Source organism: Lithobates pipiens, unplaced genomic scaffold (assembly GCF_037356315.1).
Source record: "Lithobates pipiens isolate NorthernLeopardFrog02 unplaced genomic scaffold, aLitPip1_a1.2 Scaffold_18, whole genome shotgun sequence".
In the NCBI taxonomy this organism is placed as follows: Eukaryota; Metazoa; Chordata; class Amphibia; order Anura; family Ranidae; genus Lithobates; species Lithobates pipiens.
The window spans coordinates 459,954,769-459,967,751 of NW_027507758.1; the positions used below are offsets into that span (position 1 = coordinate 459,954,769).

Here is a 12,983-nt window from a genome sequence, read left to right on the forward strand (position 1 = left end):
CAACTGCTGGGCATGTGGATGGCTGGGAGTGAACTTTTTTCGCCGGTCCAGCAGCTGGGGCAAGGAAATTTGCCTGCTATAATCGGACGTGGGTGTACTGCTGGCAGAGTGCCCGGAAGCACTTGGCTGTGACACACCTAATTCTACATATGTCTGGTCAAGCATGTAGTGCCCAAGCGGCTGATGTTTTGGCCACGCGAGATACGCTTGAGACATATGTTGCAAATAGTAGCGGTGCGATCTGATGCACTCGTCTCAAAAAAGGCCCACACCAAAGAACTTTTAGAATAACGCGCAGAGGCAGCGCCCTGCACAGGTGGAGCTCTGCGGTGTGATTCAGTCGGTGTGCTGCCCCTAAGCTGGCCCCCGGAGGGCATCCTGCCTCGTTGGACATGTGCCTCCTCCTCCTCTCTCCTACCAGGCACTCACGTGGAGTCAGTGCCCTCATCATCCCCTCCCTCTTCATCGCTGGAGCAAACCTGGCAGTATGCTGCAGCTTGTGGAACATGACTGCCAGATTGCTGTCCTTCTTGAGCATCCCCTCTCTCTGCGCTCACGCTAATGCCTTCCTCTAGCTGAGTATCATCATCAGAGCCTACCAAACACTGGACATCCTCCTGGAGCATGTACCCAACACTGTGCTCAAAGAGTTCAGGGGACTCCTCAGGAGGACGTGGTGGGTCTAGGGAAGGAGTCACTGATGATGACATTGAGACGAGGGAAGACGATGCGTTGGCAGCTGCTTTGCTAGTACCCTGAGCCTGGGTGAGAGAGGATGAGGAGGATGAAGAGGGCTTGGTCATCCACTCTACTAAGTCTTCGGCATGATGCGGCTCAACACGTCCAGCTGCCGAAAAGAAGGACAAGCGTGTCCCATGACCACGTGCTGATGATGACGATGCACCACGTCCACAACCAGCACTGTTGTCTCCAGACACAGAGCCTGCTTGCCCACTTTTATCGGCTCGCGCCTGTCTGCCTCTCCTTCTTGGCCTTACAGAGATGGTAATGGCCTGAAGGGAGATGGGAAAACCAGCAATTGGGTAGTGTATATTGTGCTGGAGGCACACAACACCCATTAACTCCTGCAAATGGCAGATGGCTCAATTAGAGAAGAGCTATATAGGTGGATATAATGTTGTATAGTGCGGTCAGGGCACGCAGACAACACGCACAATCTCCTACAACTGACTGCAAGCTCTATTACAGAAGAGCAATATAGCTAGCTATATAGGAGGATATAATGGTGTATAGTGCGGTCAGGGCACGCAGACAACACGCACAATCTCCTACAACTGACTGCAAGCTCTATTACAAAAGAGCAATATAGCTAGCTATATAGGTGGATATAACGGTGTATACTGCGGTCAGGGGACGCAGACAACAGGCACAATCTCCTACAACTGACTGCAAGCTATATTACAAAAGAGCAATACAGCTAGCTATACAGGTGGATATAACGGTGTATAGTGCGGTCAGGGCACGCAGACAACACGCACAATCTCCTACAACTGACTGCAAGCTCTATTACAGAAGAGCGATATAGCTAGTTATATACTGTAGGTGGATATAACAGTGTATACTGCGGTCAGGGCACGCAGACAACAGGCACAATCTCCTACAACTGACTGCAAACTCTATTACAAAAGAGCAATATAGCTAGCTATATAGGTGGATATAACGGTGTATACTGTGGTCAGGGCACGCAGACAACAGGCACAATCTCCTACAACTGACTGCAAGCTCTATTACAAAAGAGCAATATAGCTAGCTATATAGGTGGATATAATGGTGTATACTGCGGTCAGGGCACGCAGACAACACCCACTACAGAAGAGCAAGAATGCTAAATCGGCCGATAACAAATGGTGTATACTGTGTTGAAGGTACACAGAGAACACCCACTAACTCCTACAGATGCCAGCACACTACACAAGGCCGCTGTGCTGGCGGCCTTATATAGTGTGGGGCGTGTACTACACAGCCTGAGCTATGATTGGCCACAGGCATCCTGCTTGTGGCCAATCATGGCTCTCCTCGCTGCCGGCACTGTGATTGGCCAAGCATGCGTGGTCACAGTGCATGCTTGGCCAATCATGAGCCAGCAATGCACTGCGATGGCGCAGTGCATTGTGGGCCGTGAGTGCCACACGAATTTGGCGCGAATGGCCCATAACGTTCGGTATTCGCCGAACGTGCGAACAGCCGATGTTCGAGTCGAACGTATGTTGGACTTGAACACGAAGCTCATCCCTATTTGTCATAGAGAGAATATTGTGTATTAGAGTAAGCGGCTGCTACAGGGCAACCTGAACCATTGTTTTTATTATTTTGTATATTTGTGTTTTTCTATCCAGAATTTTTATGCACCATTGCGCCGATTGAGGAGATTGATACAACTGTTGCGCCTATATTGTTGTTTTTTCTCCTTAGCAATAAATATCTTCACGTGACAATATTTCCCGCTCACCAGAAATTTCTGCGCTTCGAAATAGAAAATCATCATTTTCAGTTTGTGGCCTGCCATTCGGTCTAAGAACAGCACCATGGGTGTTCTCAAATTCTGGCACCTCCTTTAGCCAGATTAAGGGCTCAAGGCATAACGGTCCTAGCCTATTTAGACTATCTACTTTTAATAGATCATTCAGTCTCAGGTCTAAACCAGAGTCTGATCACATCTGTAAATTACCTGGAATCTTTGGATTGGATACTCAACATAGAAAAATCCTCCTTAAAACCATCAAGGAGATTACAGTACTTGGGGCTGGTCATAGATACCATACAGAAGAAGGTATTCTTATCCCAGACAAGAATTAGTTCCATTATAGGGCTAATTCAACTTATCAAAACAAAGAAAAATCCATCCATTTGGCTGTGTATGAGATTGTGTGGGAAAATGGTGGCCTCCTTCAAGGCTGTCCCTTACGCGCAGTTTCACTCAAGACTGCTATAAAACACCATCCTGTTGGTCTGAAACAAAAAAATTCAGGCTTTGGATTTTCCAATACACTTATAACCCAACGTACATCAGAGCCTAAATTGGTGGTTGATATCCAGCAACCTCCAAAAGGGCAGTCCTGGAAGAAGATTCTGTCCAGGGGAGATGGTCCAAGTTAGAGAGGACCTTGCCTATCAACATTTTGGAGATTCGGGCAGTACGTCTGGCCCTAGAATCTTGGACGGTCAGACTACGGGATTGTCCTGTCAGGATTCAATCTGATAATGCCACGGCTGTGGCTCACATCAATCGCCAGGGGGGCATGAGAAGTCGGGGAACCACAAAAAAGAGGCAAATCATATTCTATCTTGGGCAGAACACAACATTCCTTGCCTATCTGCAATTTTCATTCCAGGAATAGAAAATTGGCAGGCAGACTACTTGAGTCGCAAACAATTATTTTCGGAGGAATGGTCCCTTCACCCCGACATCTTCCTAGCGATATGTCAGAAATGGGGTATTCCGGACGTGGACCTGTTTGCGTCCAAATTCAACAACGAAGTTGACAACTTTGTGTCGAGAACGAGGGATCCACTAGCATGTGGAACAGACACATTAGTCTTCCCATGGGATCAGTTTTTACTGATCTATGCGTTTCCTCCAGTTCTGCTACATCTGCGTCTTCTCTGCAGAATCAAGCAGGAAGGAAAGGAGGTGATTCTGGTGGCCCCAGCGTGGCCCAGAAGATCTTGGTTTGCCAAGTTCATAAAGATGGCGGTAGGACTCTGCCATTATGGCCAGACCTTCTCGCACAAGGTCTGGTATTCCATCCTACCTTACGGATGCTAAATTTAACGGTTTGGCTATTGAAACCCACATTGTAAAGGATCATGGGTTATCTCCTTCAGTAGTGTCTACTTTGATTAATGCCAGGAAGCTGGCTTCCAGAATCATTTACTATAGAGTCTGGAAGGCATATGTTTCTTGGTATTGATCCAGGGGTTGGCACCCCAGGAAGTATGTCATAGGCAGGATCCCTGATTCCTGCAAATGGGATCGGAAATAAAGCTAGCCTTGACTTCTATCAAGGGCCAGATCCCAGCCTTGTCAGCATTTTTTCAATGGCCTCTTGCTTCCCAATCTTGGTGCGTAGATTATTGAGGGGGTAACATGGATTATTCCTCCTATCAAGGCACCTCTAAATCCTTGAGATTTAAATTTGGTCTTATCGGCTTTGCTGAATCAGCTGTTTGAGCCTTTACGGGAAATTCCCTTGGTTCTTTTGACAAGAAAGATAATCTTTTTGGTTGCCATTTCTTCTGCTAGGAGAATATCGGAACTAGAGGCTCTGTCTTGTAAAGAGCCATATTTGATCATGCATAAGGATAAGGTGCTTTTGCATCCTCATCCTGAATTTCTACCAAAAGTGGTAACAGGTTTTCATTTAAACCAAGATATTATTCTTCCTTCTTTCTTCCCAGAGCCTCAATCTAGGGAAGATAAGGCACTACGTTCCCTTGATGTAGTCAGAGTCCATTTAAAGGTGACCATTCAGGTTCGCAAAACAGATGTTTGGTTTGTACTGCCAGAAGGTCCAAAAAGGGGACAGGCAGCATCAAAATCTACTATTTACAAATGGATTTGTCAAGTGATTGTTCAAGCTTAAGGCTTAAAGAAGAAAATTCCTCCTTTTCATGGTAAAGCACACTCGACCAGGGCGATTAGTGCCTCTTGGGCGGTGCATCATCAGGCCTCTATGGCTCAGATCTGTAAGGCTGCAACTTGGTCTTCAGTTCATACATTTACCAGATTTTATCAAATCGATGTTAAAGGTCATGAGGATATTGCCTTTGAGCACAGTGTATACAGGCTGCAGTATGAGTCCTCTGGCCTCCTTTTTGCCCTACTTTTTTGTTTTGTCTCCCTCCCTTCAGTTGCTATTGCTATGGGGCATCCCACATAGTAACTACTATGGCTCTGTGTTCCCTGATGTATTAAAAAAAACAGGATTTTTAAAACAGCTTACCTGTAAAATACTTTTCTTTGATGTACATCAGGGGACACAGAGGTCCCTCCCTTCTTGGTATACACATGTATTGCTTGGCTAGAAAACTGAGGACTCCCAGTAGTGGGAGTCTTGCCTTAGGTGATGGAAACTGGCACTCCCTATCAGTGGCCCTATAACCCACATAGTAAGAACTATGGCTCTGTGTCCCCTGATGTACATCAAAGAAAAGAAATTTACAGGTAAGCTGTTTTAGAAACCCTGTTTTTTTCCAGCCAGCCCTAAAATTTGCACATCCCTAGCACCTAGCACCCTAGGACCCCATGGAAAACTGGAATGATTTCCTTCTCTGTAAAACCATATGTCCATCCAATTATTTTTAAAGACCTCACCCAAATTATTTAATAGAAATCACACTATATTGACTGTACCGTGCCTTACCCCTTACATGACAAAACTGTATCAAAAATAAATTTGTAGGTGGATTTTTGAGGCAAAACTCAAATGACCATTAAAATTCAGATAATTTTATTTAAGTAAAAAAAAATATCTTTATCAAATAATCCATAAAAACTTTACAAAAGTTATCTATCTTCAAATAATCATTTCTTTTGATGCAAATTTGTATTTTTTTTGTAAGGGGTGTGGCACAGTATAGCCAACATAATGGGATATCTGTAAAATCACTAATGGTTCCTGTGGTGTATAATTTTTTTTGGCTTCCACTAAAATGCAGAAAAGAAACAATTGGTCTGGTGTCACCCGTAAGACACCTCCATCCCAATAATGTACAACAAAACACAGAAAGGTCACCCTGGGACTTTAAATGAGGTGAATACAGTTAGCCGATGAATATAACAAGAGTAAATACAGACTCAAGATTTATTTTAAACATTTCATACATAACAGCATGAATGAATGCCATGCTGATAATATGGTACATAGAGTATAAAAATTGTCATTGCACATACAATTATATATAAAATGCAGTATACACAAGCATCTACAATAACCCTGCATGTTTCATGAGACAAGGCTAGCTTCTTCAGGGGTGGATGCGTGTGTGATGTATCTAAAGTAAAAATAGAACATAAAACAAATGGGTATATGCACAATGATGATAATTATGGCAGAGGGGGTTAGAGGGGTCTAGCACCTCATACTCACTAATCGGCTAGGTCAGGTTGCCAAGTGCTGGATTCCCAAACGACAGCAGCAACAGACGTCCAGCTCGGCAGTTGAGTGGGTGGGATCAAAACTGACCCCTACAGGGGGCAACTGGAAGGCAGACATGGCATGGGTGGAAGTGTGTCTCCCTAAAGGTTTCACAATGACCATTATGGCAACCTGACCTAGCCGATTGGTGAGTATGGGGTTTCTCATGCTAGACCCCTCTAACCCTCTCTGCCATAATTTATCATAAATAATTACCATATTTTTTATTTTTACTTTAGATCTCTCACACACACATCCACCCCTGAACCTGAAGAAGTGAGCCTTGCCTCGCAAAACGAGTAGAGTTATAATAGATGCTTGTGTATACTGATTTTTTTTTTACTGTATGTACCATCTTAGCATCTTGGCATTCACTTATGCTGTTAGGTATGTGAAGTTTTTTTAATAAATCTTAAACTGTATTTACTCTTGTTATTGGCTAACCATATTCACCTCATTTAAAGCCCCAAGGCGGCCTTTCTGTGTTTTGTTGTCCACTAAAATGCAGAACAGAAAATAACATCCTAAATTTACTGCTGTTCCAGTTACTTAGATCTCTTATGCCCCGTACACACGAGAGGGATTAAGTCTGACAGACTTCCGACGGAGTTCTAGCGGAGTTCCGCCGGAGTTCTGGCGGACTTTTCGACCGAACGGACTTGACCACACACCATCACACCAAACTCCGACGGAGTCGAACGTGATGACGTACGACTGGATTCGACGTAGGAAGTTCATAGACAGTAGCCAATAGCTGCCCTAGCGTCGGTTTTAGTCCGTCGGAGTAGCACACACACGAGCGAATTTTTCGAAGGGGACCGGGTCCGGCGGAGTTCCGTCGGGAAAATTTGAAGCATGCTTCATTTCTAAAGTCCGTCAGACTTTTGCGAAGCTAAAGTCCGTTGCAGCCCACACACGAGCGGATAGTCCGCCGGACTCAGTCCGTCGGAGTTTGGATGTCGAAAAGTCCGCTCGTGTGTACGGGGCATTAGAGATCTTGGATCAGCTTTGCTGGCAGCTAGAATGTGATAGTAGAACTCCAAACCCTCATCTCCCCTTTATGCTGCCTATGTAAGATGAAACTATCTATCCCCAACACACTCCTTCCTCTGGAAGGGGAAAGGCTGACCTTGGCTGCATGGTGCTGTTCTCTGTCTTCCCCAGCAATGTTGCCCAGAGGGATATTCATTTATATTGTGCCTTGGGCCTCTACTGCAGCATGAGTTTTTATAAACACTTACATAATTTCATCCTAAATCCTTTATTGACAATCCTACATCAGCGCCACTTTGGCAACTGAAATCTGTGTTTAAGCAAGGTGCTCACAGGTTTGTACTTTTAAACCTTTGGGTCACCTTGCCCAATCAAAAGCTTTGGGTGAGTTTCGACCCTTCCCAGAACTCTTACTCCTAAATCTTGGACTTGATGGACTTTCGCTCCAATTGAAGGCAGCCCAAAGGCCACAAATAGGTGTGCAAGCTCTAACTCATGTGAAGTATGTTTTCTTTAAATATTTAAATCTTCATACCTAAACTGGAAAACAAGAATATTAGATTACAGTGTTGGCAGTGCCTATAATCTTGTCTCCTGATAATAAAATTATGCTCTTTACTGTATTATTTGAGCTTGTGATATTGAAACTAGAGCTTAACATTACATCTCACAATTCTTTATACATCAAATCTGATGTTAGATGCTTGTGTATGTCACATTTTTCAAGTCAAATAAAGCATGGTCGCCATTATTAGCTTGCATTAGTCTGTGGTCACTAAGAACATTTTTAAGACGGAGTTAAATAATAAAAAGTAGTATTCTCCAAATGATAGTAAATGTGGTTACCGTATATATCAGGCTGTGGCCATGCCAATGTGTTGTATGTATATCCACTTCATTCCCCATACCCATGATGTGCCAGACTACATGATCCCCCACCTTCATGGTCAGTTCAACAGCATTGGCATACATTCTTCCGTTGATACCTGTAAGAAAGCATTTGATTACATTATTGCACAGCTATTTGATTAACAAAGTGTTGGCACAACTGTTTTGTGAAACTAAGTACAGCTATTTAGCACAGTTTCACCTATAGTCAGCCATTCCTAAAGTGTGTTTTCCTGCTGGAAATGACTATGCCACTGTCAGTGATCTGTTCTAATTAGTCAGAATCCTGTTAAGTTTTAAAATTACTACTGTATGTACTTGTAACAAACTCAGGACAAGTGGTTGTGTAGCATTTAACTTTGCCAGTATTTGTGATACCAGAGTGATATGTGTATCTTTTTTATAGGAGAAACATGGTCTTCTTTTCCACTACGTTGACACCTGTGCATTTTGCAGGAGCACACTACAGTCCATTTAAGATCTATGCATTTTTGGAAAGGGTCGGGACAATTTTTCCAGCATTTTACGTGTAATAGACTTCAATAGAGTCGCACCAGAAACATAAGTGTTGCGTTTTGTGTTGCAGAGCCGGCCCCTCCCCCCATTGGAATGAGCATGGGGTACCCATACCCATTTACCCCCCAAAAAAAACTGTGTAGTGTTACAAAAAAACAAGAGACCGTTTTTGACAAGTCCTTTATTAAAAATTAAGAATGTCCCCCGCCAAAGCTCTAATGTGCCTTCTTTCTCCGGTACTGCCACTGATGTCTTCTTCCTCCAGTTTTCTCCCTCTGGTGGTTTCTTCTCCTTCCACTGTCTTCTTCCTCTGGTAATGTCTTCTTCCTCCGCCGCCGCTAAACTGCTAGAAAAAAGAAAAAAAAATGGTCTTCCTCTGACACTGGCTCCCTCCATTGTGTCAGCTCCCTTGTCTACCATTTCTAATAGCCATGGGGCGTGGCTGTCCGGTAACGTCACCTGGAGAATTCGCCCCTTGTGACAGCACATCATAAGTAATGGAAAAATAAATAATGCTACAAAATATCCAAAGTTCAACGTGCTCTATTAATAAAAAATGTAGTCCTCCAAATGATATCCTAAGTGCACTGTGCATATAGTGTTATAGTGATGTTTCCACTTTAACAAACATTCCACCTTCAAGACACCTCAATGCAAAAACGTGCATGTTGGTTTGCTAACTTTTGATATGACCTCCAAATAATAAGAGGTCTAAACAGGCATGAAAACACAATCCATCCACAGTATTCTATACGCCATAAATCATTGAAATGTAGCAAAGAAATCTCAAAACAATGAATGGAAATCTAACATTCTCTGTTTGAACAGATCTTTATTACATAAAAGATGCATACAATATACTCACAAACGGATTGTATATGATACCATATACAAAAATAAAAAAACAGTCTCCTGAAATCTAGAATAATGCCGCCAATAGAATAATACATTCAACTCGGTATGCTGAATGGTTAAGCATGGTGATGTCCACTAGGCTCTCCCCCTTTATGCATTATGTCCCATGAGAGGGGACTTCTCCAGAATGAACACTGAAGTGTCACTCTTACAACACGTATCCAAGGAATGCCCTGCATCCGTGTGCAGAACACACGCATGCCAGCTGTTTCCTGTCAGCCACAGTCTTAGTGTGCATGATATTCCTAAGTCTTAAAAAATCTGTGTCTGTACCATCCGCAGCGCTGTGAAAAGATGTCCACATACAGCTCCATCTGCAGCATACCCTGACTTCCCAATGTTAATGGAAGAGAACGTCCCCCCCCACTGTCTGTCACCTTAACAAAGCTCTGACCATTCTTAGACAAATCACTAAGCATGGATCTGACAACTGCAGGTATTGACCAGTTGATCAATGCATTGAACTATATGTTATATCTCAGGTAACCCTTTCTTCTGTTGAAATGTGCAGGTCAGCAGGTCAACTGTGTAAAAACTGAAAGTTTTCTATCAAATAGTTAATTTTCCTTTCCTGATAGACTCCATAGCAGCATGTGTGTGAGTTAACCCCGCCTCCACTCCTCCCCTAAAGGACCCCACTCCCATAAATCTTTGCTTCAAGCCAGTGGCCGTGTACCATAACTAGCCTTCTCCAGACATTTGGGAGGGAACTCCTGCTGCCCTGGTATCAGGAAAGAAAAATTACAGTAAGTATTTCATAGGAATGTATTTGTGGGAAATAACTTTTGTCCACCCGTACATACCCGGGTGGGCAAAATGTTGAGCAAAGAAAGTTTAACAATGTCAACCGGCAGTACTATAGGGCGACTGATTCAACACAGTAATGGGACACAAACGTGTTCATAGACGACCAGGAAGCCACCCTGCAAATTACTTGGGGAGCTACGTGATGCAAAGCTGCCCAAAATGTAGACCCACACCTGGTCGGGGGAGCAGACACTACCTCCAAAGGAGCCAAGCCCTTGGCTCTGTGAGCCTGTTGGATGACCTAGGCAATCTGTGTTTGATGTGATGCAAGTAAAGACAGGACAAGCCATTACTGTACAGAAGCCATGTTCATTGAATAATAACCAGCAGGAACAGGAAACACCACACAAGAAGTGAGTAAAACAGTGATGCACCATAGAGTTGCATTTAAAGAAACATAACATCCATGACAATCCATGCCCCAATCACCCTAGATGAGACACGTTTCTCTGTCCTTTCTGCCAAAAGAATGAACAGGCGTTCTGAAGCCTGGAGCAAGATGTAGCTTGTAGATATGACTTTACAATAGCTGAGGGATTCCTAAAATTGGAGGAAGGCACTGCTGGAGGATTCTCTGTTTACTAGACATGCGCTTTAACCAACTAAGCACACTTTTTACCAAGTTAGAACTCTGGGATGGCAGAACAATTTCTTGGCTTCCATGAAGACTGATGCACCCTTGGGAATTGAGTCAAGCTTAGGTAACAGCACCACTCAACTTGAAAGAATTTAAGAAAGTTCTCGATGACCAGTAAACCAATCTCTAAGGTTTGCCAACGTGATAACCGGGAAAAGGCAAACTTGACAGAGAGGCCTTTAACGGAGACAGCCCTAGAACACTGCTCCAATTTCTAAGGGGGAGTTGAGAACAAGAGGGAGACTCCATTGGAAAACCTCCGCTTACTTCGAGGTCTGAGCCTAGCTGCTTCCTTGAAGAATTGTTGGACAGGAAAGATGCCTAGACCGGAAAATACCCGTGAAGGCCAATAAAGCTGACACTTGAACTCAGAGGGAGCTGACCGATAGAGCCAGAATTAAATCCTACTGGAGGAAGCCTAGAATATCTAAAACTTCTAGATCACCACATGATCTGTCAGCAGCAGACATGTATTGAACAACTTTGACCAGATTCTCCAGTCAACTTTGTCTGCGTTTATTTTTCTTGTATTTAAGAGAGTGGAGATAACTCTGGAAGAGCAGCCGAGGACCTCCAATCTTGAGAACCAGACCGTCAGTCGCAACCATTGCCAGACATGGATGTAGAATTGTTTTTTTAACTTTATAATCTTTATTGAAACATTTTTCATTTTTACATTTTACCATACAAGATTGGCCATCTCCAGGTGCGGGCATCATCCCGGTATAACCCCCGGAAGCCGAGTACGCAAATCTGCGCACACTCGGCGGGAAGGGGTTAAGAATGAGAATTTAGAACACTCTCTCTATGGCTATGTCTCCAAGTCGTGCGATTCAGAGTGCACCCCGGTCTGACTTTACAGTCCCTGGATAAAAGTTGCATTAAAAGTTGCATAAAAGTAGCGCAGTAACCCCTCAGATGCTACAACTCTAAGTTGCATAGATTGGAATGGGTGCCATTGAACTCAATGGACTGTGACCCGCCATGCAACCCCATGAGTCCAAAGTCACATGACAAGTCGCACTAGTGGAAACGGAGCCCAAAGGTTCTTACAGAACTTCCTCTTGTTTTTCAGGAGACTCTACCTTGGTTGGGACAGTTCCAGCTCTTCCTTATCATTCTAATGGGAGAACATGCCGCAGTGGCTACTGGACTTGGTTTATGCCTTGTATCCTACTCTTTCAGGGTTTCTTGCACCACTTGCCTCACTAGGGATACCATTTGCTGCAAAACACAACCGCCTGGGCTTAGCATGGCCAACACAGAGACTTGCTCCCACATCCCCAGCAGGCTCCCTCCTTAGAGCAACTGACATAGCGGTGGGTGCATAAAGGAGGATTGAGAGCTTCTGCTTTGAAGGCTGGACCTTAACAGTGACCTATGACAAATACATCTGAAAAAAAATGTTGTGACCTAATAATGTCTTTATCATCTTGTGCGATGTATTGTGAACCTGACCTAGAAAGACTCACAAAAGCAAAATAGTATAGAAAGGAAGTGGTCAAAAAAAAAAAAGTGTACCCAGGTCAGCAAGGAAAGGGTTACGCCCACCCTTTCATACCTGCTCCACCAGGGCTCGCCACAAGGGAGGGGGAGCAGTGATACATCAACAGTGTGAAACTGCACAGGTGATCAAATCATAGCAAAATCACACAGAGACAGCATACAAGGGTGTTACTGCAAAGCATACCCTGTGATAATTGCACACAGCACTTTGGGAAACAGCTGCAAGCTGCCTACAGAGAAATCCCTACATCAGCAGTACTGACCGCCGATTTAATTTCTTCCCTGAAATGATGCCACCACGGTGGGCAGGAGCAACCCAGGGATGCCCGGTCAGAAGAGAAAGCAAATGCACTCCAGCTACCATAGACTGGAAGACACTAAAGCCAGAGAAGAAACAGACAAACAGAAACACACAAACTGTTGCCATGGAATATGTACTATAAAAGCATACATCACTGCACACAGCAACTTCAATCCTGCTTCCACAATCAGACAAGGCCAGGTAGGCTGATCATACCAGGCTTGGGGCATATAGCCCAGCTGTTAGCAGGTATCCCTATCTG

General features: G+C 44.0%; 1 protein-coding gene across 1 annotated transcript in view; it reads right to left on the reverse strand.

Moving 5' to 3' along the window:
• Positions 1–12,983, reverse strand: part of LOC143988585 (ceruloplasmin-like) — a 209,706-nt gene that overhangs the window by 16,829 nt on the left and 179,894 nt on the right. Inside the window, exon 17 of the mRNA XM_077488263.1 lies at positions 7,998–8,137. Within this exon, the coding sequence (XP_077344389.1) occupies positions 7,998–8,137 (140 nt within the window). The remainder of the gene's footprint in view (positions 1–7,997; positions 8,138–12,983) is intronic.